This window comes from Lepisosteus oculatus, chromosome 10, assembly GCF_040954835.1.
Source record: "Lepisosteus oculatus isolate fLepOcu1 chromosome 10, fLepOcu1.hap2, whole genome shotgun sequence".
Classification (NCBI taxonomy): domain Eukaryota; kingdom Metazoa; phylum Chordata; class Actinopteri; order Semionotiformes; family Lepisosteidae; genus Lepisosteus; species Lepisosteus oculatus.
The window spans coordinates 8,444,357-8,470,633 of NC_090705.1; the positions used below are offsets into that span (position 1 = coordinate 8,444,357).

General features: G+C 39.3%; 1 protein-coding gene across 3 annotated transcripts in view; it reads left to right on the top strand.

Annotated features, from left to right (window-relative positions):
- Nucleotides 1–26,277, top strand: part of LOC102694431 (intermembrane lipid transfer protein VPS13B) — a 325,472-nt gene that overhangs the window by 40,986 nt on the left and 258,209 nt on the right. For all 3 annotated transcript variants that reach the window (XM_006636105.3, XM_015357899.2, XM_015357901.2), the window contains 9 exons: nt 5,329–5,621; nt 7,543–7,638; nt 8,692–8,814; nt 9,061–9,198; nt 10,866–10,953; nt 13,602–13,796; nt 15,922–16,091; nt 16,572–16,766; nt 20,303–20,427. In XM_006636105.3, the coding sequence (XP_006636168.2) occupies nt 5,329–5,621; nt 7,543–7,638; nt 8,692–8,814; nt 9,061–9,198; nt 10,866–10,953; nt 13,602–13,796; nt 15,922–16,091; nt 16,572–16,766; nt 20,303–20,427 (1,423 nt within the window). The remainder of the gene's footprint in view (nt 1–5,328; nt 5,622–7,542; nt 7,639–8,691; nt 8,815–9,060; nt 9,199–10,865; nt 10,954–13,601; nt 13,797–15,921; nt 16,092–16,571; nt 16,767–20,302; nt 20,428–26,277) is intronic.

The window sequence follows — 26,277 nt, forward strand, 5'->3', positions numbered from 1 at the left end:
TCTTTTATTGCAGAAACGTTCAAGTATGGATTGTTATCCTTTATCTTTTTAAGGTAACTGATGTGCGTGTCCTTGTAAAAAAAAAACAAACTTTTTTATTGTCCGACAGCTGTGAAAGACAAGTCTTTTCTGCTTAATATGTACGTCTGAATCAAGAAATAACAAGAAAAGATCCATAAGCCAAATCTGTGTTATTAATATAAATGTCACAGAATAATGTTTTTTCCGCTAAATTTTAAAATTGTTAAGAAGTGTGAAGTCAATACATAGGGATCAATCATCTTAAAGCCACTAGTGAAAACAAAAAAAAAACAGTCCTTTAATAAAAAACATCAACTTTTTAATTAGGCAGTGTTCCCTAGTCTCCAGTATAGCAGCTAAGGTAGGTTTCTAAGTAGATTAAAACAATGTCCTACTCTAACCGGATAAAAGTTATTCTGTTTATCTTGAACAGAAGACTGCACATTTTAAAATTTGTGAACATTATATTTTAAAATTAAAAGGTATAGATAAAATAAGCCCAATGCACTTCTTTAGAGCAGTGAATGACAAACCATAGGACACAAGTGCAAATTATAAGGAAATGTATTTTAAGACTAGAATAGGAAATGTTTTCTACACAAAGGGTACAGGGAGCCTTCAACTGTGGCTTCTTTCATGAAATGGCTGGATGAGTTTTTCAGATTGCTTAGCTACTGGTAACCGGATGAGCTAGACTTAAGGTTGCACACAGGGCGAGGCCGTTCTTGTTACCTGAAGTTTTACATAAGCTTGCAGGTATTGTGTTTTCCACAGATGAACATGGGAAAGCCACTGTGGAAAGGCGGTTGTTCTGTGGAATCGCTGTCCCTGGTTTTGTGTGATGAGAGAAGAACAGAACCTTGGATGCAAGATGAAAAATGAGTACCTGAAAGTAATGGCGGAGAGTATTTTGCTAGCATGTGAAGGAACGCCCTTGCTACTGTAACGTTATCCAGCAATTTCAGCCTGCTCTGAAAGTCCCACTAAATGGGATTAAGATGCACTGGCACTGTCTGTACAGAGAAATAAGTTGTTGCAAAAGTTTAATTTATGTAGGGGGATGTGGGCAGTGCAATGTGATCTGCCAGAACTGTAGTGCTAGTTGGCATGAATCACATTCCCATTTTAAAGCCAGATGTAAGATTCAGTGTCATGCTACTGCTATGTGGAACTCGGAGAGTGAATTAGTATCCTATCACAAAAATATACAAGAGGGGATTAACTCTTGGAACACGAGTGTTTGAGATCTTGTTACGTTAAAAATGTTTACTTGAATTGGACTGTAGAACATTTATCTTGAGATAAAAGTAGAAATCCGTATGAAATTTGCATTGTATTTAAATGACTAATCAACAGATCTTCCAAACGGCGATCAAGTATAACGACTTTGTGTAGTTGTTGATACAATATGTTTAGTATCCCAATCGAGTCCTTTTACTGTAGGTTGCTTTAGATCAGTTTTAAAAGTGCTGTGGTAGTAAAATAAATTATTAAAACAATTTAAGTAATGAAATATTTATCACAGTAAAGGGCGAATCATGCTCTTCTCTCATTTAATTATTATCTTTGGTTTATCTATAAGCTGTTTCAAAAAGAATATTAATTTACCTTCTATAAGGTGTTTTATTGTTTAATTAATGAACTACTAGCTTTTCAGAGCTTTTGAGTCTTAATGTTTTGTTTTAAGAACACTTGAGAAAAACACCACATTAGATTTGTAATTATTATTATATATTATAATTATATATAATATATAATATTAAAGCATCTAAACAGAGAGCATTATCTTTCCACCAAAGATTATCAAAAGATATCGACGTTATCTTTAAAAGTGTAGTTGTTGGAAATTTGGATGACTAAAGCTCATAAACGAAAGGGCTAGTCACAAAAAAATCTCATTTTATGAAATAGGAAAGTCATTGAAAATAAAACTGAAGCTGTTTGGAAAGATATCAGGAGTTTTCCCAATAGGAAGTGTCATTTTGTTTGCTTTGTAACGGAGACACCCTTTCGGACAGGCAGGGTGCCTGTCCTGTTGAAATGCTTTTCACATATTTGAATAAAGGACAGAGTTTGTCAAGACAAAACTGCACTTAGTGAAATTAAAGGCAAATTATATGAAACAGCTCTTAACATTTTAAAGATGGAAGGGGCAAAAGTTCCTATAAATATGGAATAAACGGTCTTTGCTATATTATGTTTTCCTTTTTAAATAAAAAAATTAGAGTTTTGAGGGACTGTTTTTTTAAGTGGCTTATCTGCGAGCCTCCTACCCCAGAGTGCTCAGTGACACCTGCAGGCTTTAACACCTTTAACACTTGGCTGACTGTGACCAAGAAACCCCAGTAGTTCTGTTTTGTGAGGGTGGAGTGGGAAGTATTTGCGATCCCAGAATGACTTCCATAGCCGACTAGGACCCTGCAGTACGGGGCTGTGTCAGTGGTTTCTGTCTCTCTGCTGGCACTTAGCCTCTGATGGCTGTTTTTGGCAGTTGTGGTTCTTTTGAACGCAGACATGCATGTGTTACTGTGCGATGTGCTCGGTAGCGTGTTAGACTGAGTAGGAAGCGGTCATTTTAAATAGCAGTGTACGAGTACGAAAAAGAAAGCCAGGCTTTAAGTTAAGCTTGTTAGAGCAAAATAACTAAATCTGTCCACTAATAATTTCTGGGTGTGGATGATAATCTTGTTGCGGTGATGCTTTTGCCAGTAAAGAAAGATATCAAGGAATTATTTTTTCTGAAAGTCGTGACCAGATGGTACCCAGTGGTCTGTGGCTTGATCTGAGACAGGTGGGCAGCTTACTGTATTCTGCACTAGAGATAACAGGTATGTGAAAGTGTTAGAAGGTGGGCACATTATCGGGCACATAGGCGTTTGACTTGCACTGTAAACAAGGAGGGACATCTACTGGCATTTGAGGGCACTACTTGAACTAGGGATCAAAGGTAGGTCAGGTAAGTTGAGCAGAAGCAGGTTTGAGTAAGCACGCAGTGTTGGCTTCAGTCTAATAACCTGCTTCCAGGTGTGTGGGGCCTTCAGGCACTTCTCTTTAAAGATTTACTTGTAAGGAACCCATTTGGAATTTCTTAAAAGTTCACATTATATTTTGATAAGGAACTGGAAAAGCAATACATCTGGCCAAAGAAAGAAGTGAAGGAGATTTATGTGTGGTGCCCACGAAACGTATTGGGGCAGCAAAGCTGTTATTTTTGCTTTAGAGTCTGGTGATTTGTATTTGGGAGCGTGAGATTAATACGAATCATATGTACGCTGTTGTGTTTGATTTTTGGGTCATTCATGGATTTGATCATATTGAAACAAAAACATGCTTTGAATTCAAAGCGGAAATTTCAGAGTGTAAAAGTATTTGGTTGTATGTCCCTTTGAGGCAACAACTGCATGATGTCTGAGACCCTATGGTCCCCATCTATGAATTGGCTTCATCACTCTTCTCTCCTCCCCACTGAGAGCTGGTGTGTGGGGAGCGTTCTGGTGCACTATGGCTGCCCTCGCATCATCCAGGTGGGTCTGCACATTGGTGGTGGTGGTGGACGGGAGTGCTATATATAAGTGTAAGCAAAGTGTAAGCTCTCCAGTCTTCCTTGTGTAATCTTTTGAGATGTTTTGCCCATTCTTAGGGTTTACCTGCTTTAGTCCTTTCTTCACCATGTGAAATGCTTGGTTGTAAATTGGTTGTAAATCTGGAGATTATCTGGTTTTGTCCTGATTAAACTCCTAAATTTCTCTGGCCATGTGTTTTGGGTCCTTGTCATGCTGCATGGTAAAAGCCCTGCCCAGTAAGTGAAGATGCATTTTCTTCTAGATAAAAAAGCCAAATGTTTCTTTAAGCTTCAGAATTCTATCTGCAGCTGCCGTCAGTTATTAGTTAACATCGTCAGCAAAGAGGAGAGAGTTGGATCTGTCCTTGAACCTTGGTTCTGAAGCTCTCCTGGCTCATCTTTGTACTTCGGAGCAGATTGTGATGCCCAGTGGAGCGAATGTATTGACTTCGGCATGCATGTTCACCTCAATATTCCGTGGTCACAAATTCACATTTATTGACTGTAAAGCAAAAATAACCTTTTGCTTTTCGACTTTTGTTGTCCCACTACTTTAGGAGAGCAGTGAATTTCAATCTGCTGTCTTCTAGATTTGCATTGACCTGGAAATGACCCGTTACCGAGGTTAAACACCTCAGTAGCTTGCCTGCTGTAATTGCTTTTAATAATGGACTTATTCATTTTGAGCCTTTTTTATCATATTATGATGTTTTGGGGTGTTCCCTGCCGTCTTTGAAATTAAAGGGATTCATGTATAAACCTGACACCTCAAAGTGTTTCACTTAGGATATTGTAGGACTTGGAACTGCCACATCTGACTGGAAAAACTTAATTAAAATCTGTCATTTTTGCCATTTTAAGCCTCTTGGGTTTTTTTGAAATGATCTCAGTGATGATGTTTTCTCGCCGAGACATTGGCCTTTGTGGAATGGGATTACGCGTTCTTGCATATTGACATCAGCTGACTTTTACAGCGTGCATGGAAATATACACTATGTGAAGGGTTCAGAGGTCAAGCAGGGCATTAAAAGCGGCCTGACCTACAGCACAAACTCAGTCCCTCTCCTCCTATTTCAGTAAGTGGGGTCTGACTGTGTCCTGCTGCTTCACGTTGTATTTTGGCAGATGTGTGGCTGGAACCGTTCTTGTCAGTTGGACGGAGTAGCTCAGAGACATGGGATGTCAGCGGTCTCAATTAGAGCGGATTGCCTGAGCTGCAGGAGATAATTGCTACTCTACCCTCAGGGCTTTGCTCCCACTTCCAGCGTCAGTAGCTTCACACTCAAGACTCAAGTCTTCCTACTTGCATTTATTGTCCCACTTGAAATGATCTTGTAAACACTGGCCAAGCAGCCCTCATTTCTTTGTTATTTCACATTTTTTGGCCCGTTGTGCCTGTGTTCTGTGAAGTTTCTTAAATGGGTAATTACATGTAAGTTTTCATCAACCTTTTTGAAACATTTTCTTATTTTACTTCCTCCCAGTCCCTGGGCGGTTTTCCAGGTTCGTTCAGAATTTAAGTTCATTGGCTGACCGTAGCGTGTCATTTGCAAAGCCCAACGAGCTCTTCGTCACAGTCTCTCGGACGATTTGCGATGGTGAAAGAGAGCTCTTTCCGTCAGTGCGGTTGTGTGGGCTAAGGGTGCTGAGGGCTGCCGAAGTCGCCGTGGCTCCGGTGCTGCTGGCCGGGCAGCAGGATGAGCTGGCAGTGCCTTGCCCTTGACTCCTTCCTGCTTTGCCGACAGGTGGGGAGGGGGAGGCCGACGGCCCGGCTCTGCACGCTGGTCAGTACCAGAACCCGGAGCTGTACCTCCAGCATGGAGTACAGGAGGACGACCAGGGCTGGGTGTCCTGGGCCTGGTCCTTCGTTCCTGCCATCGTCAGCACCGGCGAGGAGGAGGAGGAGGAGGAGCAGGAGGGGGGCTATTACCAGCAGGTGGTGGAGGATGGGCAGCAACGCAGCCTCAGACGCCATGCCCCCAAGGACCCCATTATCTCAATTGGCTTCTACTGCACCAAGGCCTCTGTCACCTTCAAGGTAAGGCGAGCTCTGCAAGGTCGGGGTGATAACGGCAACCCCCCAGCTTTGAGGCCGGGGAATGGCGTTCACCCTCTCGATGAATGTAAAAAAAAACAACCTCTCGTCAGCACTGTTGGGGGCTCGCTTTGTTTTAAGAGGTGCTGGAGTGGGAATCGGTCCTGGTCTTTAATTCTAGACAGCCCTGACCTGACATGCTCGGCAGGAAGTAGTATTTTCCTCTGGAAGTTGGCAACTTTTGTGAACTTGCAACTCCTCCTCTTGAACAAGCACCTCTTACTTCGTTGTTTAGAAGTATTAGAAAATACACACCGATCGAAAGAAACAGTATTTTGCTGTGGCTACTGTTGAAAGCATTGATAATGACTCCTTGGCGTCAGTTTATCTTGCTCCTTCCATGGTATGGGGAGAAACTACATTCTGAAGTGAACTAAAAATTCGTGCAGGTTTTTGGAAGATTTCTCAGCAAGGTTTTGTTCTCTTTTTGTCTTGAGAATAAACATGAATCATTAGCACAGGCAGTAACTAGTAATTCCATTCCATTATGTTTCCAACTCTGTAAACTGCTTTCATAAGTGTTTTGTCAGAAGTTTGATTTGATTTTTATAGTTGTGTGGAACCTTACCAATCGGCTTGCTTGAGGTCTCTCTTTGGAGGTCATTTTCATGTTAAGGCTATTTGGGGGCAAGCAGAATTATCCTCCTCACTTGTTTAGAATATATGGAATTAATTTTGGATTCAGTTTTGGTTGCAACCCTTAGGTCACATTTCTGCATTAGCATTCAGAAGAGTTGGTAGCTTTCCAGTTTAAAATCATGCCAAATTAAGCCTTGCATTTTTCTAATAATGTTTAAAATTGTTCTTGTTTGAGTTCTTTTAATCAATTAATTGCTTTCCCTCTGAAATAATTGCAGGCAGCTGAAGGGTGATCAGTTTTTTTTTTAATGCCAAAGTTTTGCTTAAGTATTTAGTTTGTGGAATTTAGTTTTGAACAGTTACCACATGTACTTACTGTATATATGCTGAGTGACTATGTAGTGGAAGCTAGAGGTATGTCAGAAGCCGGTCAGTTAATACCAGTAAATTGAAAAAAGTAGCAGTTAAGCAAATGCCCAATAAATCCATATTTTAAAAAACTCTTTACATTATAATGTGGGATTTACTTTATAACGCAGAAATAATATTTTAATGAAAAAAACAAATGTATCTCTTATTGTTCCCCAAGAGATCTTCATGTTTCAGAATATCATTTCCTACAAAACAGCTATGTATAAATGCCTACATGTATGTTCGCCTATAAAGTATCGGCTATTGAAAAACATTGTTCCTTTTTTAATATTAAGTTTTGTATAATAAGGATCCATGCTTTATTACTGTTTTATAATTATAGCTATTTCCTTTGTAGTATTATTTTTAATGTGGGTATACTGTAGTTGTGAAATGGTTCTGACTCTCTGCAGACAAATAGGCAATTGGTTCTAAAAATGATTACGGTACATTCCATATTGTTTTAGAAAGACCCTTGGTTGCGTGAAATTCTTAAAACACAGGCATTTTTGTCTCTGTAGAATGAATCAGCAGCACTTAGCGTCTAAGCACACGGCATCAAAGGCATGGTGCGATTGTGAAATGGATTGTTCTGTTTGAAGAAGGTTCATCATGAACTTTCAAGCTGCTGGGAAGCTTGTGGCGTTACCCACACGTGATTAAATCAACGTATTGGGCAAGAAAAGGTTTATTCTCTAATGTGGATAATAAGTTGCAGCTGTTTTTTTCTGCACCTGTTTCCTGTGCAAAAGTAAAATTGGCGGATTGCGCTGCTTAATTTGTCTTCATCAGGTCTTTACACTAATGGCAGATTTCTGCTGTATAAGGCAACAATGCAACGGGCGTTCAAGATCTGTATCGTGCTTTTTTACAGCTCACAGAAATGCAAGCTGAAAGCAGTTACTATAGCCCCCAGAAGGTGAAGTCCAGGGAAGTACTTTGTCTGGTGCAAGAGGGAATTACTGTTGAGGTAGGAGTTTCATTCCTGAAAATATGGGTTTCCTCACAATATCGACACAATTGTATACATTCTCTGGAAGAGTAAACAACTTCTAATACACAAAATAAAGGAATTTGACCCCGTGGATTTTTGGATGCACATTTACATACGAGTGAGGAAAAGAAAGTGTTTTATTTAAAATATTTTCTTTTTGGGTCTGTAAACTGAAAAGAATTGAGAAGTTTGACATGGTCTCTAGTATTTTTTATCTTTAGATTTCTTGACCCCATTAAGAGTGTGATAAAGGGATTCATTCTGTGCTGATAAATTAGTCTATACCAGGGTAATGTATTATTTTGGGGATTCTGGTGTACTCATCATGAGTACAGCACTACAGTTTGTTGAATAGAAGGTTTTTTTTTACAGTGCATTAAGATAATTTAATTTTGTTAAACAGCAGGATATACCAATAATATTGTTAAAAGTAGTCCAATTATCCAATGAAACAAAAGTACAGTCTCGCTTAAGTCTCTAAATGAAGTAATTTTTCAATTATATTCTGTACCATTGAAGGGTTTTCTGGAATTCTGTTTTCAATTTTTATGGCCAGTATTGTTCTGTAACTATATCATGTTTATTTTACTGAGATGATTACCCTTATGCTTTTACAGAAGGGTCCAATAACACTTGCAACTCTCTTAGAAAATATTGATGTCACCCAAAACATAGCAAAACTTAGCTTGAGATGAACAAGATTAGTCTAACTAGGATTTTGTGCATGTCCTTCTCCTGAGCTGAGTGAAGATAATAAAAAGAAGAATAACTCCAGGCTTCCTGACTGTCTAGGAGCTATACCATCAGAGAGTCACTGCTGTCAATCTTTTCCTTATAATAAACATTTTACTCCCAACTGTCAAAACAGCAGTGTGTGCTTTCCTATTTCTAGGACATAAAGTGCTAAATCTGTGCATTTTAGTGTGAAAGAAATGATGCATGCAGATATAACGAAGTTGTCAGACGAATCTCCCTCTAGTCTCTCTGACTTTGTGAAGGTATCAGCAGGGCCGTCTTTCTCTGCCGTAGGTTCTCATCATGGGAGATCCATTCTTCGATTGCCAGATTGGCATTGTGGGCTGCCGAGCTCTGTGCTTGAAGGGCATCATGGGAGTCAAAGACTTTGAGGAGAACATGAACAGATGTGAAGAGGTAAGCATGGGAACACATCTCCTACACTGTAGGCCAGCTTTCTTTAGCTGGTTTCGAAGAGCAGGGAGGCTAAGTCTATTGTGACATTGTGTTCAGGTGAAATAGAAAGATTGTTGTTCTTTTCTAAGGAGTTTAAAACAAAAACGCCTAAAAAGGGACCTCTTTTTTTTTTTTACGTGTTCTGTATTGATGGCATGTACGTCATGCCCTGTGAATAACACAAGCCCTGTTTTCCTTGCTTTAAAGGATGCGGTTTTCTTCAGTTGTGGGGAGAGCCTGAGCAGTAAAGGGATGACGTACCTCACCAACTCCCTGTTCGATTACCGGAGCCCGGAGAACAATGGTGTTCGAGCGGAGTTCATTTTAGATTCCACTCATCACAAGGTCTGCGGGACAACAAAACTGTGAAGTACAAGTATAGTAAAAGTGGTAGTTGAAAATACAAAACTTTTTTTGTCATTTTTGAAAGTGTTCTGGATTTATTTTTAGTAAGTGTACTAATGATTTTCTCAACGACTTATGATTTGATATGAAAAAGGTTTGGTTGGAAACATCTTATGACGACTTCTTGAATTGCCACTGACAGTATATCAGTTCTACAACAGGAAGGAAGGCTGCTCACAGAGATTCTGCTAATGGAGGCTTTAGATGTTCACTTCCTCTAGTAACTTTGTTCAAATAGGGCTGTGTCTATAGAATGATAGACTGTCCTTTAATCTGAAAAGATAGCATTGGAGAATAGTAGGAATGTCCTTAAAAGCCATAGAAAGAGATCCCATAATGAAATATTGGTTTATTACCTCTTATCTGATATGGGGTTTGCATCAAGACTCTACCTTTTTCACTTGTTACAGTTGTTAATATACAGAGGCAACACACACTGCCGAGTCAGGTGTGGTCAGGCACACTTGCCACTGCTGGAATTTGCACAGGGCTTGATTGATCTATAGCGTTCATGTCTGTGGGCATTTCAAGTCAAGATGCTTCCCTTGTTTTTCATGTCATGGTTTAAATTACTTTTGCTCCTTTCGGATTATCTAAAGCATGTTTGCGGGTTGAATCATTCTTAAAAGTCTCTTAGGCGTTCCCATGCTTTTAAGTTTTTTTTTTTCCTTTGAAAACCAGGGCTCAAAAACTAGAATCGCGATGAATACAAAGATTGTTTTTAAATGTGCTTATAGACCTTTATTTGTTCAGTGGAAATGTTGTGCTCAGCCGGGAAAAACAGGGTTTAGTTGGGCAGCTGGTTACTTCACACCTTTCCCAGATGGTAAAAACCTGTCTGAGAACTCTGATGATTAGAGAAGTGTTTCTGGCAGGATTGTAAATTTAGCATGATGCAAACTGGCCTTACAAGGACACCCCCTTGATTTTCTTATCGCTGCCTGAGTCCTAATGGTAACTTCATATCAATCCTTGTATATAGAAATCAGCTTTCTTCATAAACATACAACCACTGTACTTTGTTGCAGTACCTGCTGCTGAGTAAGTTGTGACTTAATCTGCATTCTTATTTCTTAATTCCATTAGCATTAAAATTATACCATTATCTAAGGAAATTTCCCAAATGCCAGGGAATTAAAAATAAATCAGTTTTAGGAAATGTTTATTAAAGAAAGTCTCTCAAGTAGTTTTCCTAATTTGTTTTTATTTGGTACTTTTTTAAAATTGCAGTCAGATACCTTATAAAGCACTTGATTCGTGGGTTTCATTAATAAAGCATCTTCACCTTTTAAAAAGTATAACCCCTCTCCTCCCTTCTCATTTAATAAATATTACTCATTAACCTTGTGGTTTGAACATAACAATTGATGGTGAAAGGTGTTTTCTGGATATGGTGGTGTTTGATCTTCAATTGAAGTGGCATTACCTATCTGGAGAGGGATGGGGGAGATAACCCTTGTTCTTTTCTGCTGATAAGCTTCACTGTGAGGGGGTGTGCAAACACAAGCAAGCATGTCTCCCTCTATAGTACTCAGCAGGCCCAGTGTGTAATCTGTGAAATCCATCCTTGGGGAACTTGAGTTCTGTTTGCCTTTCTTTGTCGGTAGGAGACATACACAGAGATAGCTGGCATGCAGCGCTTTGGTGCTTTCTACATGGATTACCTGTACACAATGGAGAACAGCAGCAGCAAAGGTATTGTTTTATTTCTCCCTGTTGTTTGCTTTCTCTTTAACAACAGAAACAAAGAGCTCTCCTCACTCTTCCCAGCTGCCTTGGTCCTTGACCCGCTGTCCCTAGTTGTATCCCAAATTTACCTGGAGGCTAGCCATCAGGATTATTTAAGCTGTGCTGACAGATATTTGAGTTTCTTTCACTTGCGTGTTGATACGCTTGTCTCAGGCTTCACCTGCAAAAAAAAGCCAGAGCAGGCCGAATGTGCTTTTGCAAATCATGTCCGTCACCTTTTTTTGGGTTTGATCCCAGTGCATTGTGAGTTTCAGGTCAGATGAAGAATGTTTTTTCTCTCAGATTATAATGAATGGCTGCTTGTAATTAAAAGTGTTTCTTTTCAGGCTTCAGAAATATAGGGCTTGGACTAGTTCTCTTGTCTGTCCTGCTCATCTTAAAATCCTCATGTTGTAACGTCAGGTCATCCTGAGGAACGGAGTTGTTGTGCTCAACTGCCTCTGTATCAGTTCTTAAGTATCACAATTGTTTGCTCTTAAAAAAATAAACGTGTCTATTGATTTCTCATAAGGCTTTTGTTCTGAGTATTGAAAATGTTCTCCTCAAATTTGATGATTCTGTTAAAGCTTATTTCAGCCTCTTGAGACATCAGTGGGTTTTTCGTGAAATAGAGGTTTGTGAGAAAAAGAGCGCTGGACAGTTGCCAGTGAAGGCTTAATGGTAGGATTTTAAGAATAATTTATGCTATTAATATTTTTTTAATTCTGAAAATGAAGATCAGTATATAGGTCTTACTGATATGTAGTAACTATATGCATTAGGTGTTTGAAGCATTGTGTGAGACTCAGATTTCCTGAAGTATGACTTTGGTACTGATGAATAATATGGTAAAAAATTGTTTCATACGTTTTTAGTGTAGACATTATAAATTGTTTCTCCCTGAAACAATCTTGTCATCTCGTACATATTTCTGAAAAGACTGGCCTAAAGAAGAAATCCTTCACTTTCACAGAATTTTGTTTGTGTAGCAAATGCTACATTGATATGCTGACCACATGTCAAAAGGGGCATTGTAAATATGAGCAGAAGTAATAATAGTTTCCTGGTGGAATGATTTGTTTTTAAACCAATTGCTGCCGTTACTTGGTTTTCTTCAGTTTACATTATTGATATGCCTGGTCTGTTTTGTTAAATAAGCAACATGTTTTATGCTGATTAAATCATAATTGTCACTTTCTAACACCTGTTGATTTGTGGGGGTAGTGGTGCTTTAACATAATAGAAATTCATTCTTTTCTTCCACATTTAAAATAACAAGGTTTAAGACTGAAAAATCACGCCTGGCTAATCACATCTGTAATCTACAGTACTTCCCTTTCACATTCCTCCTTCTCATTACTTGTTCTGACAGTGGTCTTTTTTGCCTATCTGAGTGTGATAAAAATCTAAATTAAAAAGGCACAAGATACTGTCAGCCTCAGCTGTCAGACTGTTTTCACTTGAGATACCATGCCCATCTCCCCATTTTGGCAGCTCTAATTTATAGTTCTGATCGGAATGCCTTCCAGTCAGTATTAACCTCTTTCGGCAAGGCAAGACTATCAGATTCGTGTTAATGAAACAAATTAGGTGCTGTTACCACAGGACTATCGTAAGCTTTAAGCAAACCTCAGCTTAAGAAGATATGTTCTGTGCTGGGTTTACATTAAAATAATGTAATCTAGTAGCAGACAACGGTAGATACTTCTCATTCTTAAATTCCCAACTAATTTGGGTATTTTAATTCTTTATTTGCCGTAAATGTTGCCATATGTGTATTTTAGATATTTTTTTGTTTCAGTGAATTGCAGTTAAAATGAGAAAAGGACATGATATTGACTAGCATGCTTTCGATATAAAAACAAAATCAAGGAACAATTTGAACCCTAAACATATTAGAAAAGGAATCCAAAATTGGCATGCAAGAGACCTGAAATAAGTACAGGAAAGGAAGTTCTTTTTTTCCCCCATTATGGTTTCCCTTTGGTTAAAGACGAAGAACAAGGTGAATTTCTTCTTATAGTTCTTATGACGGACAATACATAACAATTGAGTGTCAAAGACTCTAGAAAATGTTTTGTTGTAAAATGTGCTGTATTCTATGAACCGCATACTTATATTGACACAAATAAGCAAATAAGATCTCATGCTTGTAGGATTTTAAATGATGGACACAGCTTGAATTGACCTCTTCTCCGTTTGTTTGTTTTTCCCTGTAAGCAAGTGAAGCAAAGTTCAGGTTTTAAAAAAAATAAGGAGTCGCTATTTTATGTTGCATATCAAAGTGGTTTAGTTTCAAAAATTAGATTCTGCTGTGGTTTATCTGTTTTGCATGCTATGAATTATCCGTTGTACAATACAAATTTTTCCTTGCATGTGTAAATTTTACACAGTTTTCTTAAACGGTCTGTACTAAATCACTGCAAAGGTCACAGTCTGCAAGTATGGTACCTGAATTACACAGTATATTTGATAATCAGTCACGTTATCCCTGCAAGTCATTAATAGATATGCTGCTGATACCTTTAACAGATATGACTAATAATAACCCTAATTATGTTACCAGCAATGATGATATGTGATATTTTTTCTCTCCTTGTTATTGTTGTGACTAGGATCTGGGGGTCAGCAGGAGTTCTCCACACTGAACAAAGAGGACAGCCCCCCCATGGTCCAGGAGACGTCAGTGAAGAGACTGGTCGTGGGGCCTCTGGATGTCCGCCTCCACAGCAGTGCGGTGCACAGAATCCTCAAGATGGTGGCCTGTGCACTGGACCATGAGTATGAGCCCTACAGCAGGCCACAGCCAGGTCCGAGCCCAGCAGTCCAGTCAGCCGCACCTTTCTTACTGATCTTAGTGGGGGTTCAGAGAAGTAATTGTGGGAACTGGGTAGTGGAGGACATTGAAGCCCAGGCTTCCAAAGGAAGATCCCCTAAGAGTTTATCACAGAAGGGGACCTTAACATTATTGACACCAGAATCCAGTGTTAAAGCAGGTTCATTTTGCTTTATTCTGCTTCACATAAGTAGCCTCTTTGTAGTCTTTTTCCCTTTTCATTTTGTGTATAATAAAGCTGTGTCCTATTCTTCTATGGTGTTGCCTGGAAATTGGCACCTCCTAATATGCTACATGAATTGAACACATTCAGCACATTTCGACAGGCAGACTCATTCCATTGAAACTCTGTGAAGGCTTTGATCTTGTTAGATTTGTACACCTTGGACAGGGTACTGCTAGAGGGAAATTACATGTTCTGTGCAGTGATGCGTTGTACAATGCAGCGCATCTCGCAGACTGAGATGTACTCGCTGAGACCTGCATTTCATGCTTTTAGCCCAAGTTATGGTGAGAGCCAAGCCCTTAGCTAGATATTTATGTATTGTTTAAATCCTTGTTAGATCTTCTCTGTTCATCAACTGTTTGGCGTTCCTGTTTGTGGATTGTCCTGTTACAAAACAAGATGAAGATCTATGAACCATGCAGTAAGGGGAGGGTAGAATGCCCATTTTTGGTCTGAGATTCAGTGCGGCAGACGTCTTTGGGAGTAAAACAACTTTATTTTTCCTTTCCTTGTAATTTTGTCTCACTGCACTGTGTACTAGCATCAGAATAATGGCTCAGTTGGTAAGCATATATTGTGGAGCGTTGTCCACGTTGCCCAATTTGAGACTGCACTGGATTATTTTAGTGTTTCAAACTCTGCTGACAATCTTTTAAAATTGGTCTTGAACTTATGCTTAAAATAGTGTGCTCTGATATAAATGCCATTTCTCCACCCAAACCTTTTCATGGCTGACACAGTTTGATCTGACACAATTTCACACGGCTACAGCTATGTGGGAAAATGCTGTTGGGTTCGGGAATGCCAGGGAAGAAGATTCTTCACTGTTGCTAATGCAGGAATAACTGCTGTCTCCCGATTGTCCTGGCACTGTTTCCACCAACATAAAGTGCTTGGTTGCCTAAACGGCAGATTTGGCAGAACTGGAAAAGTTGTTGCAGGTCACTGACATATAGATCATTTAGCATGTTCTATTAGATGTGAGTCCAAAACATCACTGGAATGGATGAGGAATTTGCCTTTTTAAGAATTGTTTTTACACATACCATACAGTCCCCCCCAAAAAAATGATACAGAGGAATACCCAGGATCTCTTGGCAAGATCTGAAAGGATGCCGCAATGAGGTAAATGGAGAGCATGCCATTAGGTTAAAAGAAGGGCGATCCACTGCAAGAAAACTGAAATAATATAATATGAATAGCTGTTATTATTAATCATCTCTTCTTTCTGTTAATATGCAAGCTTGGTTTAATGCAATAGTAACAGACGGTGATTTCAGCAACAGCAGTCATCTTGTTCCAGGCAGTCCTAGCAAGAGATTCATTGCATTACTGTCATCAGTGGATAACAGTAATGTTAGGGGCAGTCAGACAACAAATCTCGGCTGTGTTCCTCTCTGCAAAGAGCCTAGGAACAGGACTTTCCAAATTAGGTCTATGGAACCGAAGCCAGATTGGCTGAATCTACAATGGTTTTCAATTTTTGCCCAGTTCGGTACAGAGATTTCCCATATAAATAAATGCTGACAGCATGTTTGCTTTGCTATCTTTCTTTTTTGACTGAAGAATATTGTATGAAGATCCAGATTACTTCATGAGTGCTTTTAAATATGTGGATTAGCGACCTGATTTTATGTGGATGTTGTGGTTGATAAATGGAAACAAACAGATTCTAATTCATATCAGAACAGCCAAATGGGAATCAGAGAGATTCTGATTAATGTTGTCGGATTGCGTGGGAGTTTTGATATTGGTCCAGAGCTATTTCAGAGAGTGACATGCAGTACACTGCAGACAGGTATGACACCAGGATTCAAGAAAAGACGGTGTGATTGGTGAAATGTAAAATTCAGCATGGTTGTTTTTAATACAGATACTGTGGATGAGAACAGAGTGCTGCCAAGCCCGGACGAAGTAGCAGCCTTGGAAGAATTCATCCCAACTCGGCTGACTTCTCTTACTGTGCTCAAAATCTCCATCACCATCCCCATGGCTGAATTCAACCTTTTGGACTGCTTGCTGCCTCTGATTATGGGCAAGAAGGTAACAGCAGCTCCTGTCCTGGAGCAGCACTGTCACGGGTCGATTATAGTGAGGAACCACAACACAAAACGCACCCGATCGCGTTCATCAAGAGGAGATTAGGGAACACCTCGCTAACCACCTTTTACACTGGTAACGCCTCGAGTGATGAAAAGGGCTAAGTGAGCATCCATCCAGCTGTCTGTTTGCTCACCGCTTCATCTCATTCAGGGACACCAGTCCATCGCAGGGCACACACACATACAAGCACGCTCACAAGCGCATCAGGGCCGGTTTTCCAGCTCAATCTTGGGCTGTGAGAGGGAACCGGAGCGCCCAGAAGACTCTCATGCGAACACGGGGAGAACATACAAACTCCATGCAGCCCTGGGCCCCAGGACTGTGAGGCCGCAGTGCTGGCTGGTTAAGTACACACAAAAGCAGCCCACTCCGGAGTGGCGTTGCCGTTGCCGTATTGTTCAGGTCTTTTTCCCTTCGCAGAGCTTCTCGGCGCCCGCTAGCGCTCCGGCGTTCCAGCCGGTGAGGCCCCTCCCGGCGCTGAGGATCCAGGTGGACAAGGTGAACCTGGAGCACTCGGTGCCGATGTACGCCCCGGAGCTGGTCAGCGCGGTCAGCAGCCTCGGCCAGCCCTCCGACAACCTGCTGCACCATTGCTACGCCCACTGCTACCTGAAGGTGAGGGAGGCCCCCCATCAGATTCTGTTTTGAAATTTTAATTAGTTTTAAAATCATTTTATTATTTTAATTTATTTTAATTTCAGAAGCCCATGAAACAAGTGAAAATCGAGACAAAAATACCCACAGCCCTTCCCGTTCATCCTAACTTTGAATATCGCTACTTTCTTCTATCCTCTGTTACACCATTGATTACAATAAAATAAAACGAACCTAAAGAAACCTAAAAAAAATTACAATGTTATATTGCTTTTTTCAACATAATAAATGTGTAATTTACTGGTTTCTGCAACTGCAGTTTGGCACAGTTGTTTCATGTCAGATGTGTAGTTACATGCACATTAAAAAATATTTAAATATTGTGATTATGGGTGTAAGTATATATGCACTTACTAAGCAATTGCTATGCAAATATTCTATAATTTTCATACTTTTTAACCCTACATTAATACTGCGAAATCAATGTAAGGCAGACGTATAAAAAGCAAAAATCAGATCCAGTTTAAAATATGAGAGCATTAATAATTGAGCAAACATTTAAAAAGCTTTAGGCATTTTAACATTGGGAACACTTGCATCCTCACCTTCCAATGTGTAAGAAATATTTACACATGCATCTCGTTCTTGAATGCTCAGTTAATAAATAATTGGGAGTGCAAGTTAAGAGTCAGTGTGGAGATCCCTTTATATATGGTGGATCTGAATAAACTGCAGTTCGAGCTGATATGTACAAATGACTCAAACTGAGGTTCGGATTTGTCAGCTTTAAATTAAGGCCAAAACTTAATGAAAGCTTTTTAGGGGGAAAATGGTAGTGTTTTCTGTTTTTAATATACACAACTTACAAAATGCAGTATTTGATGACTTATGTAAGTTTATGATAAATGAAACTTAAACATCATAAAACACTAAACAGAGAGCATTTAGTGCATATTTTTTCTATACGTATACTAAACAAATCTTAGGAAGCTACTGGAAAGTATAAGAGAATCAGTTAAACATGCAATTTTATTGCAATATTGCATACAATATTCCAGCAATTTAATGTTGAAAAAGCCCTCCAGTGAGCACTGCACTAAATAGATTTAATTAAGTGCACTTTATTTTTTAAAGGAGGGGATGTTTACTGGAGGTATTGACAGCCCTTATCAGGAGGTCATGCTGAGGTTAATTTTTGGCCCTGGCTGTTAAGGAGAGAGCCCTCTTCAGCTTCAGTTCAGGTGGTGGCTATGGCTTCCTCCCTGTTGGATCAAGAGTCTTTTCCCCGAGATGTGACAGTGATGGTCAGGGAAACAGATCATAGATGGAAATGCACTGCATAAGTAGCAAGGTGACCGCTGCTCACTGGAGATAGCTGTCTTCGGGTCCTCTCGGCATTCTCTGCTAGATTCTCCATTCTGTAGTAGCGTTAGTAAATGTAGATTTGAGACCTGAAGAGGGAAGTTGAACCAAGCAGGCAACCTGTCTTTGGAAAAGAACAACTGGATTCCAGTGTCTGAATCTATTGTCTGAGTTTTGTTTTTGATTTTAATACCACTTCAAGGCCTGGTCACATTCATCACCGAGCCAATCAACTTCTTTCTGTAGGACTCTGCCACAAGACATATCATAAAATATTTACATATACTGTAGACAGATGGAGCATTATAGGGAGACAGACTCACTGTTCCTCAGGCTGTGACAGGAGATCACATACTGGGCTGCCAGTTCAATTGAGTTCCCTCCTCCCTCTCCCAGTAGGATTGGGACCCGTTGTGATTCTGGCAGGTGTGGGAACTCTGGGATTAGATTTCTGAATTTAGGGAAGAATGTTTCTCTAATCCCAGAGTATCTGTCATAGTGCAGTAGGAAGTGCACCTCTGTCTCTATTTCTCCCTGCTGGCAGTGAGCAGAGCCTGTCCTCTCTGGGTAGCCAGGACTGCCTGTGTCGCCCAGTTTCTATGGCCAGGCTGTGGTCACTGAGCCTGTACTTCCTCAGGGTCTGTTTCTTTTTGCTGTTTCTTATCTTGGTCAAATATTCGGCTAGTGTGTATTGTCTGTTTAGGGTTCTGTGGCATTCCAGTTTGTTGTGTTTGTGTGTGCGTGTCCCAGTGTGTGAGATATTGCTGTTTGATCTGTGCTTGAGTCTGAGTTGTGGTGCTCTAGTAGTGCTGTCCTTGAGGCTGGCTGGTGTTGGTGTGGCTTGAGTCAGTGAGCCTCAGGACCAGCTGGCTCAAGGGGCTCTTCTCTGGGCTGAGCTCTTGGCTCAGCAGGGCTTTGTGGTGGTAGGAATTTTGGTCGCTGTTTTTTAGGTGTAGCCAATACTTTAATACTCTTTTCTCTATGTTTATCAATAGTGGGTACTGGCCTAATTCGGCCCTGCACCCGTTGTTAGATGTTTTTCTCTGCACACGGAGGATGTTTCTACAGATCTCCATGTGCAGAGTTTATGTGGGGTGTTTGTCCCATTCAGTGTAATCCTGGTCTGTGAGGGAACCCCACACTTAAAAAAAAAAATTCTTAACCTTAATAAATTATATTGTATTTGATGATGTTTTCAACATCACGAAATTTCAGATATTCAGATATCGTAAAGTGTTTGAATAAGAAAAGAAAGAGCAGGTCTTGCTTGAGTCTGCATTTCTGGCTTAATGGGAAGAATGACTGGAATCAGTCTGCTTGCATGTCCTTGATATGCACAACAGCTGGGGGCACAGTGCTTGTTTTCACAGCTGGAGCAAGTTCTGATCTAATACTTTATATTAACGATGGCTTGTGTCTGTTAGTTAACTTTCAATATACGTACATGTATAAACATGCATAAATAATATGGGCACAGTAAGAGTAATATGAGCATGGATAATTTAGTTGCATTTGAGTGGTGTGTACATGGAGTGGAGTGGTCCATGATTATCATTAGTACCAAGTTATTTAAATTAGTTATTTAAATAGTAATTCTTATACTGATACTAATTTGAAACTTTTTACTGTCTGCTTTTATTCTTTTTTGTACCATTCACATTTCTCTATCTAATATCCGGCAGAAGTAACCATCGTTTAACAACATCAGTTTTGTAGATTGTGACATCATGGTTTTTTAGGGCTTTGAACTGATAAAATAAGTCCTTAACAGTTTACAAAAATGAAACCGCTTGCTTTACTTCTTCTGATTCACAGTGTTTCATAAGAAGCTTTGCAAAGTCTTACAGTGCTCCAGGTTAACAGATGTTTGTCACCATTCTTCCTTTTAAACATTTCCCTCCATATTGTTTCCAGATGTTCCCCCTTAAAATGTTTGATGCCAACTAACATTGCTAACCCGAAGTCCTGTCTTTGACTTTTCACGAGGTGACGTGGGTGTGGAGGGTCTGTAGTGGCAGAGTTATTGCTGAACCTTCTGAACACGGCTGTGTCAGTTATGTCAGAGGGGAGGGTGAGAACTGTGGGACGTGTCTGAAGGTCTGGCAGGTGGTCTGGGATCCTGGCATGTTTTTGTGCGCAGTCTCTCTAAAGAGTTGTTTTGATCTTTCTAAGCTCTCTTTCATTCTCTGTTGCAGGTCTTCGGTTTTCAGGCAGGGCTGACTTGCATGGACAGCGAAGGATCGTTTCTTAACCTTATTCCCATCGTCCCATCTTTCAGCACTGCTCTGTACGCCAAGCTGCTCAGACATCCATCGTACTGGTGAGTGTCCTACACCAATCGTGGCCAGGAAGGCACCTGGTCTAATAGGACTTGAGCTTTGCAACTACAGTGTGAACAACATTTCACGCCCAATAATATGTGGAGTTTTTTTTTTGTTATTCCACCACCCCTCCGATTGGAAATAAAAAGAACAAATTTGTGTTATTCACATCTTGGCGTGTGGCTACAATCCCCATGACTGGGCACCGGGGAGAGTGAGGAGGTGTAGGCTGACTCCTCCGACTGACCCACCTTTGAGTGACTCGACTTTCAACACTTCAGAGGCCACCTGCAAACTGCCCCAGTCGCTGTGTCGCTTTTCTTGGCCATGTTCAACCTCGTACACTGGATAACCCCTGCCAGAGAATTAATTAGTCCAATAGGATGTGCACGCCTTCTGACAATGGGTCAGTCTGCCACTTGAGAAAGTTGTGCTTAGTCTGAAGGGGCTGACAAGCAGTGGCTGAGGTAACGAAGGAGATATGCGTTTAGGTGGATCCTAAGTGATCAGCATCACTCACTCGGTTGAAGGATGGTACGTTTTGTGCAGGGTGCACAAACAAAACCGCATCAGAGAGTTGCTGGAAATAGATGTCACTTGGCATACTGTTTTTGTTTTTAAAGAAGGCAAGGCGCAAGGTAAAATCGGGTATTATCAACGACTTACTGGACAGTATATTAATCCTGGAGGTTTTCATTTGAAGTGAGGTGTCATGATGCCTGTGAGCTCTAACATAAGACAGGGGATGTGCTTTTGCTGCAATAGATTTGAGAAGTCTCAGATGGTTGCCGAACAAGCTGTTTAAGTGACTCTTTGCTTAGCGTCATTCCTCCACTGTATAAAGAATCCTGCCTTGCATTTATAAACCAATTTAAGTCCCAGTTGACTTTGTAGTGTGCAATGAAAATGTAAATGTTTTACATAATCACATTTTATTATTTTATTCTGTGCTAAAGGCAGATGAAATGAATCATTTGGAATCTCCCTCAAAAGCAGTAAAAATGTGAAGGCTGGGGGGGTGTGTGTGTGTGTGAATTAAATAAAATCAACAGGATAATCCTTGGAGATGAAAGCATTTCGTTCTCAAACTGGGTGTCCTTGAGGCAACATCTGGGAACTCTTGTCATACAGACACGCACACACCCTGCTGAAAAAAAGCTGCCTACACACATACCTTGCAGTGCCCTTGCTTATAAAAGCTAAGCTATAAAATAGTTGCATGGAAATTGAACATACTACTCAACGTGTGCGTGGTACAAATCAAGAGAAATATAGGAACATCCCCTCTGCTCTTAATCAGAACATACTGTAGCTTTACATTCGCCACTTGAACATCTTGGCTCTGTTTTTCACTGTTCCACTCTGCCCCCTCCCACAGGACTAAGATGCAATGATGTAATTTTTCAGTATGTTGCTGAAAGCTCAAGGTATTTCTCATCTTGAGACCACTGGTTTGTTAGCAGGTAACGTTGTGTTGGTGTTTCTCTTTTATGTAACTATAATGACTAACAGGTGACTAAACAAGACTTCAAACTGTTACAGTGCAGCTTCTTCATATAGTAATTTGGTGTTAATATTTCAATTAGGAAAATCAATTTTAAATCTCCAACTGTGTTTTTTTTAATGCATAATTGTAAATCATGGGATTGGAAATCTTTTTTGCAGGGATTGACTTGGTAATTTCTCAAACATTCCAGTTTAGTTTTCTCTCATTTTGTATTCATAAAAGCTGTACTCTCACTTCACTGAATATTGACTGTTACCTTAAGTTTGAGTTTTGTTAAGAGATCTTTATTGCTCTCACTCATATAGGTCAGGAGTTGTCACTCGGTAATTGAATCGTAGAGGTGCAAGGATTTTTCCCCCTGGTGTGTAACAGTGGCTGTGTTAAATGAACTGCTTTCCATAGATGTCTAGACAGAATTACCAAATGTTATAAGCAATGAAATTGCACTTTCTGAAGACTGATCATGTGGTCAGGCCTGACCACAGAGTTTTGGAGGCTCTTTAAAACTTTGAACATAAAACATGCTGTATATAGAAGCTGAACTCGGCACTCACCCAGTGCCAAACACAGAAGTTATTACAGTTTTAGAGCTGGTTTTCAATTAAATGAGGTAATTAGGTGTAGGGAGTCAAATGGATGTATAGAGTGTGTATGGTGGGAACAATGCAACTCATATGTACAGAACATACATGTTGAAGGCCAGCATTAATATACTGATAAGACGACATCTTCATCCAGGTGAATGTAGTTGTAGAATCCAATTATTAGTCCAGGTTCTGAGCTCTTAAAAAAATGATTGCGAAATCTTTTCTAAACTGTACATTTCATTTCACTAATTTAATTTCTTCTATTATTTCAAGAGCCAGACTGGAATGGCTTGAAGCAGGTGTCCTTTCATGTTGTCAGCTGTTTTTTTTTCAGGTAGCAGTTTTTTGTTCTAGTGTAGCAGCACTTTAATTTCAGCTGCAAAATTTAGCTTCCGACTCTTGACAGGTCTGAAGTATTTCTTTGAGAAGCTTAGCATTTTCTTTTTAAGTTAATCCCTTTCAGATAATAATCAGCTTCTGTTATTTTAAAAGGTTATGAGGCGAGAACTTATTTCATTTTTTCATTTCTCATTTTGACCCTACCTTAACTGAGGCATTCTTTGTATTATCCCAGCTTTTTTGCACTGCAGGCAAGTCTTTTCTCAGGAGTTCATTAATAGGACTTGACAGTTCATTGTTTGAAGAATGATGATTAACTGGTTTGACAGAGTAACAGTCAGACTGTTCTGAACCTGAAAGCAAGGCCTGCTTGAAGTGACAACTGCTTGCTGAATAAACAGAAACACCACCAGGTGGTAGCATTTAATTTAATTTATTTGTGTTTGTTTTGGGAAACTTTCAAAAGTGATGTAACTCCTTCAAAGATGTCATGTTCTTTTAACTTAAATATGCAGTTCTCCACTGCAAATGAAAAGGATGTAAGAAAGAATGTACCATTTATAGAAATATTCTCTCATTTCATTCTGTCAGTCATTTTATATACTTTGTGATGTAAATGTGGTGGTCTCAGTCTCAACATTTCCATTACTGGGCACGTTTTATAAAGTAATGTACTGTACTTTGCTTTGTCTTTTATACTTGCTTTAATCACAGTGCTTGTGGTTTATTCACCATTGCTTGGAGAACAGGGAAGAATGCAGAAATCAAAGCAAAACGATGAGAAATTTACTACAGCTTCTTAATGTTGGGCAGAATGCAGAATGAGTTATTGGGTATGTAAATTGAGCTGAAAACAGTGCCTTGATCGATTAGACTGGGAACACTTGTGCTTTTTCTAGCACTTTCAATCAGATATTCACCTTGAGTTTCATCACTGCACACTTAGCTGTTTTATGTACATTTTAACTCTTAAGCATGGATTGAGTGAAATAATTAGTAAAAGAGTTTGGTTATTACTTTTAGTTTGGGCATAGGTACATACAGGATATACAGGTAACTTATATTGTAGTTGCTTGCATTACAGTCATTTAGTCTGTATTTGCTTAAATAAAATCTTTTTTCTCTAAGATGCGTTTAATAAGATTTATGTAAAGCACTACAAACGCCTTTATAGAAGCATATGTCTCTAATTACAATCATGTGGATTCTAAATGCACTAAATGTGAAGGGAAAAAAGTTCACCTTGATAGAAAAGAAGAAGGAACACCAAGTATCATCAGAACAAATTCTTGGTGAATTAACAGAGGAAGTTCTCAAGTCATTGATCTGGGTCAAGTCAAGTCAGCAGAAATTAAAAGATTGTAACATGCATCTCTAAAGATGCATTGGAAACTACTGTAGATGACTTTAAACAGTGCAGGGTTTCACTTGCTGTAAATGTGGTGGCTGTAGGCTAATGTAAAGTAGTAAAATAGCCACTTTCAGTGCCTGATACTCCACAAAAATATTTGTGTAGTTTGAGCAAGGTGCAATAAAAATAAGAGCAGTGGGAATAAATCAGATATAAAGGGCTTCTTTTTGCAGGTTTTGGGAGAGCTTATCGTGATACAACAACAACAAAAAAACCCTCTGGGTTCCACGTTTTAGTTTTCAAAAAAGAAAGTTAAACATTGGCATTTACAGTTTCATTGCTAAGCTAGCAATCCACTGATCCACTGGCCATACGCATTGTCAGCTACAAAAGAGACTGAAGTTTAACTTCGAGGCAGTAAATTATTTAAGCTAAGTTGTAACAACCCCCTCTATAATTAAGTACACGGTACACAAGAAATCAGAGATCCTGTTAAATGAACTTTAGCTTGCAGTGAATAAAACTACAGCTGAAACGCATCAAGCACTACTTACGTTTAATGAAAGTCAGTGTACGGACTGTGAACTTCATAGAAATCCTGCAGCGAGTCTGAATTGGTCTGGCTGTTAAACCTGTTATTCCAGTTAAAATTATTCTCCTTTAAAAAGTGCCACCTGCATTGTTCAGAGCCTTATAGGCTTACTTAATGTTTCCCATGGTAAAGCACCTGACAGCAACATATGCTATTATGTTTAACCAACTAAAGAGCTTTGTGTAGCAGGCCATAATTTAACTTTGAGAGTTTTTATGTATGTTTTTATGAACTATGGCTAGCCAGTTTGTTTTTGATTGCATGCCTGAATTTTCTTATGTTGTAACAAAAGTAGTAGATCACTTGCTAAATCTTTACACTTTGTACGTTGAATGCAAATGAGAATAGCCCAGGGACAGGAATCGAGCTTCATTTATGGAAACTTTGCAATAAATATCCATGACCTCTAGTAGGAAATTTATGAACACCAAATAAAAAAAAATTCTTGGTCACTATAAAAGTTTATGAGAACTTCGAGAAACAACTTTGTGATTTTGAAAAACGTTGAAATTATTTAGCAGATGCTTGTCCTTCAGATTGGTTTATAAATAATAACAAACGTTATCTGCAATCAGACATGAAATTGGAACAGCAGTTTGATATAATTTATCTTTATGTTTAATATTTGTGATTTCTATTTACCCAGGGAAACAATCTCATCGTTTAATTTGTATATGAAAGTTAAAACTATCATAATGAGGTTTCATACCACTGATATAGCATTTAACATATCTTGCTGACTTAAAAGACAGATGAAAGAGTTCTTTGGATGATTATCAGAGAATAGGAAGATGTGACGCAGGCACAACACTGTAAAACAGAAGCAGAGCAGATCTGCATGTTATAACAGTTCAAAGGTTTCAGAAGGAATCTTCATCTTCTGCTTCAAAGTCAATACATCAGGCGGCTTACAGCATTGCTCCTTTTAAGTTTGAAGGTGAAAAGGATTTGTTGTGAGGCTGAATACTTAAACGTGGTGTTAGGCAACTTAATGTTACTGCTCATATTATATATGGGAGCGTTTTGAGACATGCTTGAGTAGAAAATGATCCTTCTTGGTAAAAATCTCCTTTGTCATTAATGGATAGTTCTATTCTGAGGTAAAGATGTTTCTTTAGAAAGAGGCTTGAGAAAAATTCATGGCCATCTCTTATGATCACCCGATCTTTTATTAACCAAGTTGATCACAGTTCCAAAACAGGTTTAAGTAAACCACATGGATGAATTGTGTCCTTCTACCCTGACACACATTTTTCCCCGTGCAGATTGATCAGTTTTATCTAGTCAATTCAAAAACATAAAGAAGGTAGGATTACTTTGCCGTATAGTAATTCCTGAGTTACATTTTTAAACCTGAGCTTCAGTCGGGCTTTTTGTAAGTGGTGAATGCTATTAAGTCTGTTATGTTTGTGTAAGGAAGGATATACTCCTTTATGGCAGAAACACAACAAAGTATTAATGCTTCTTCATATA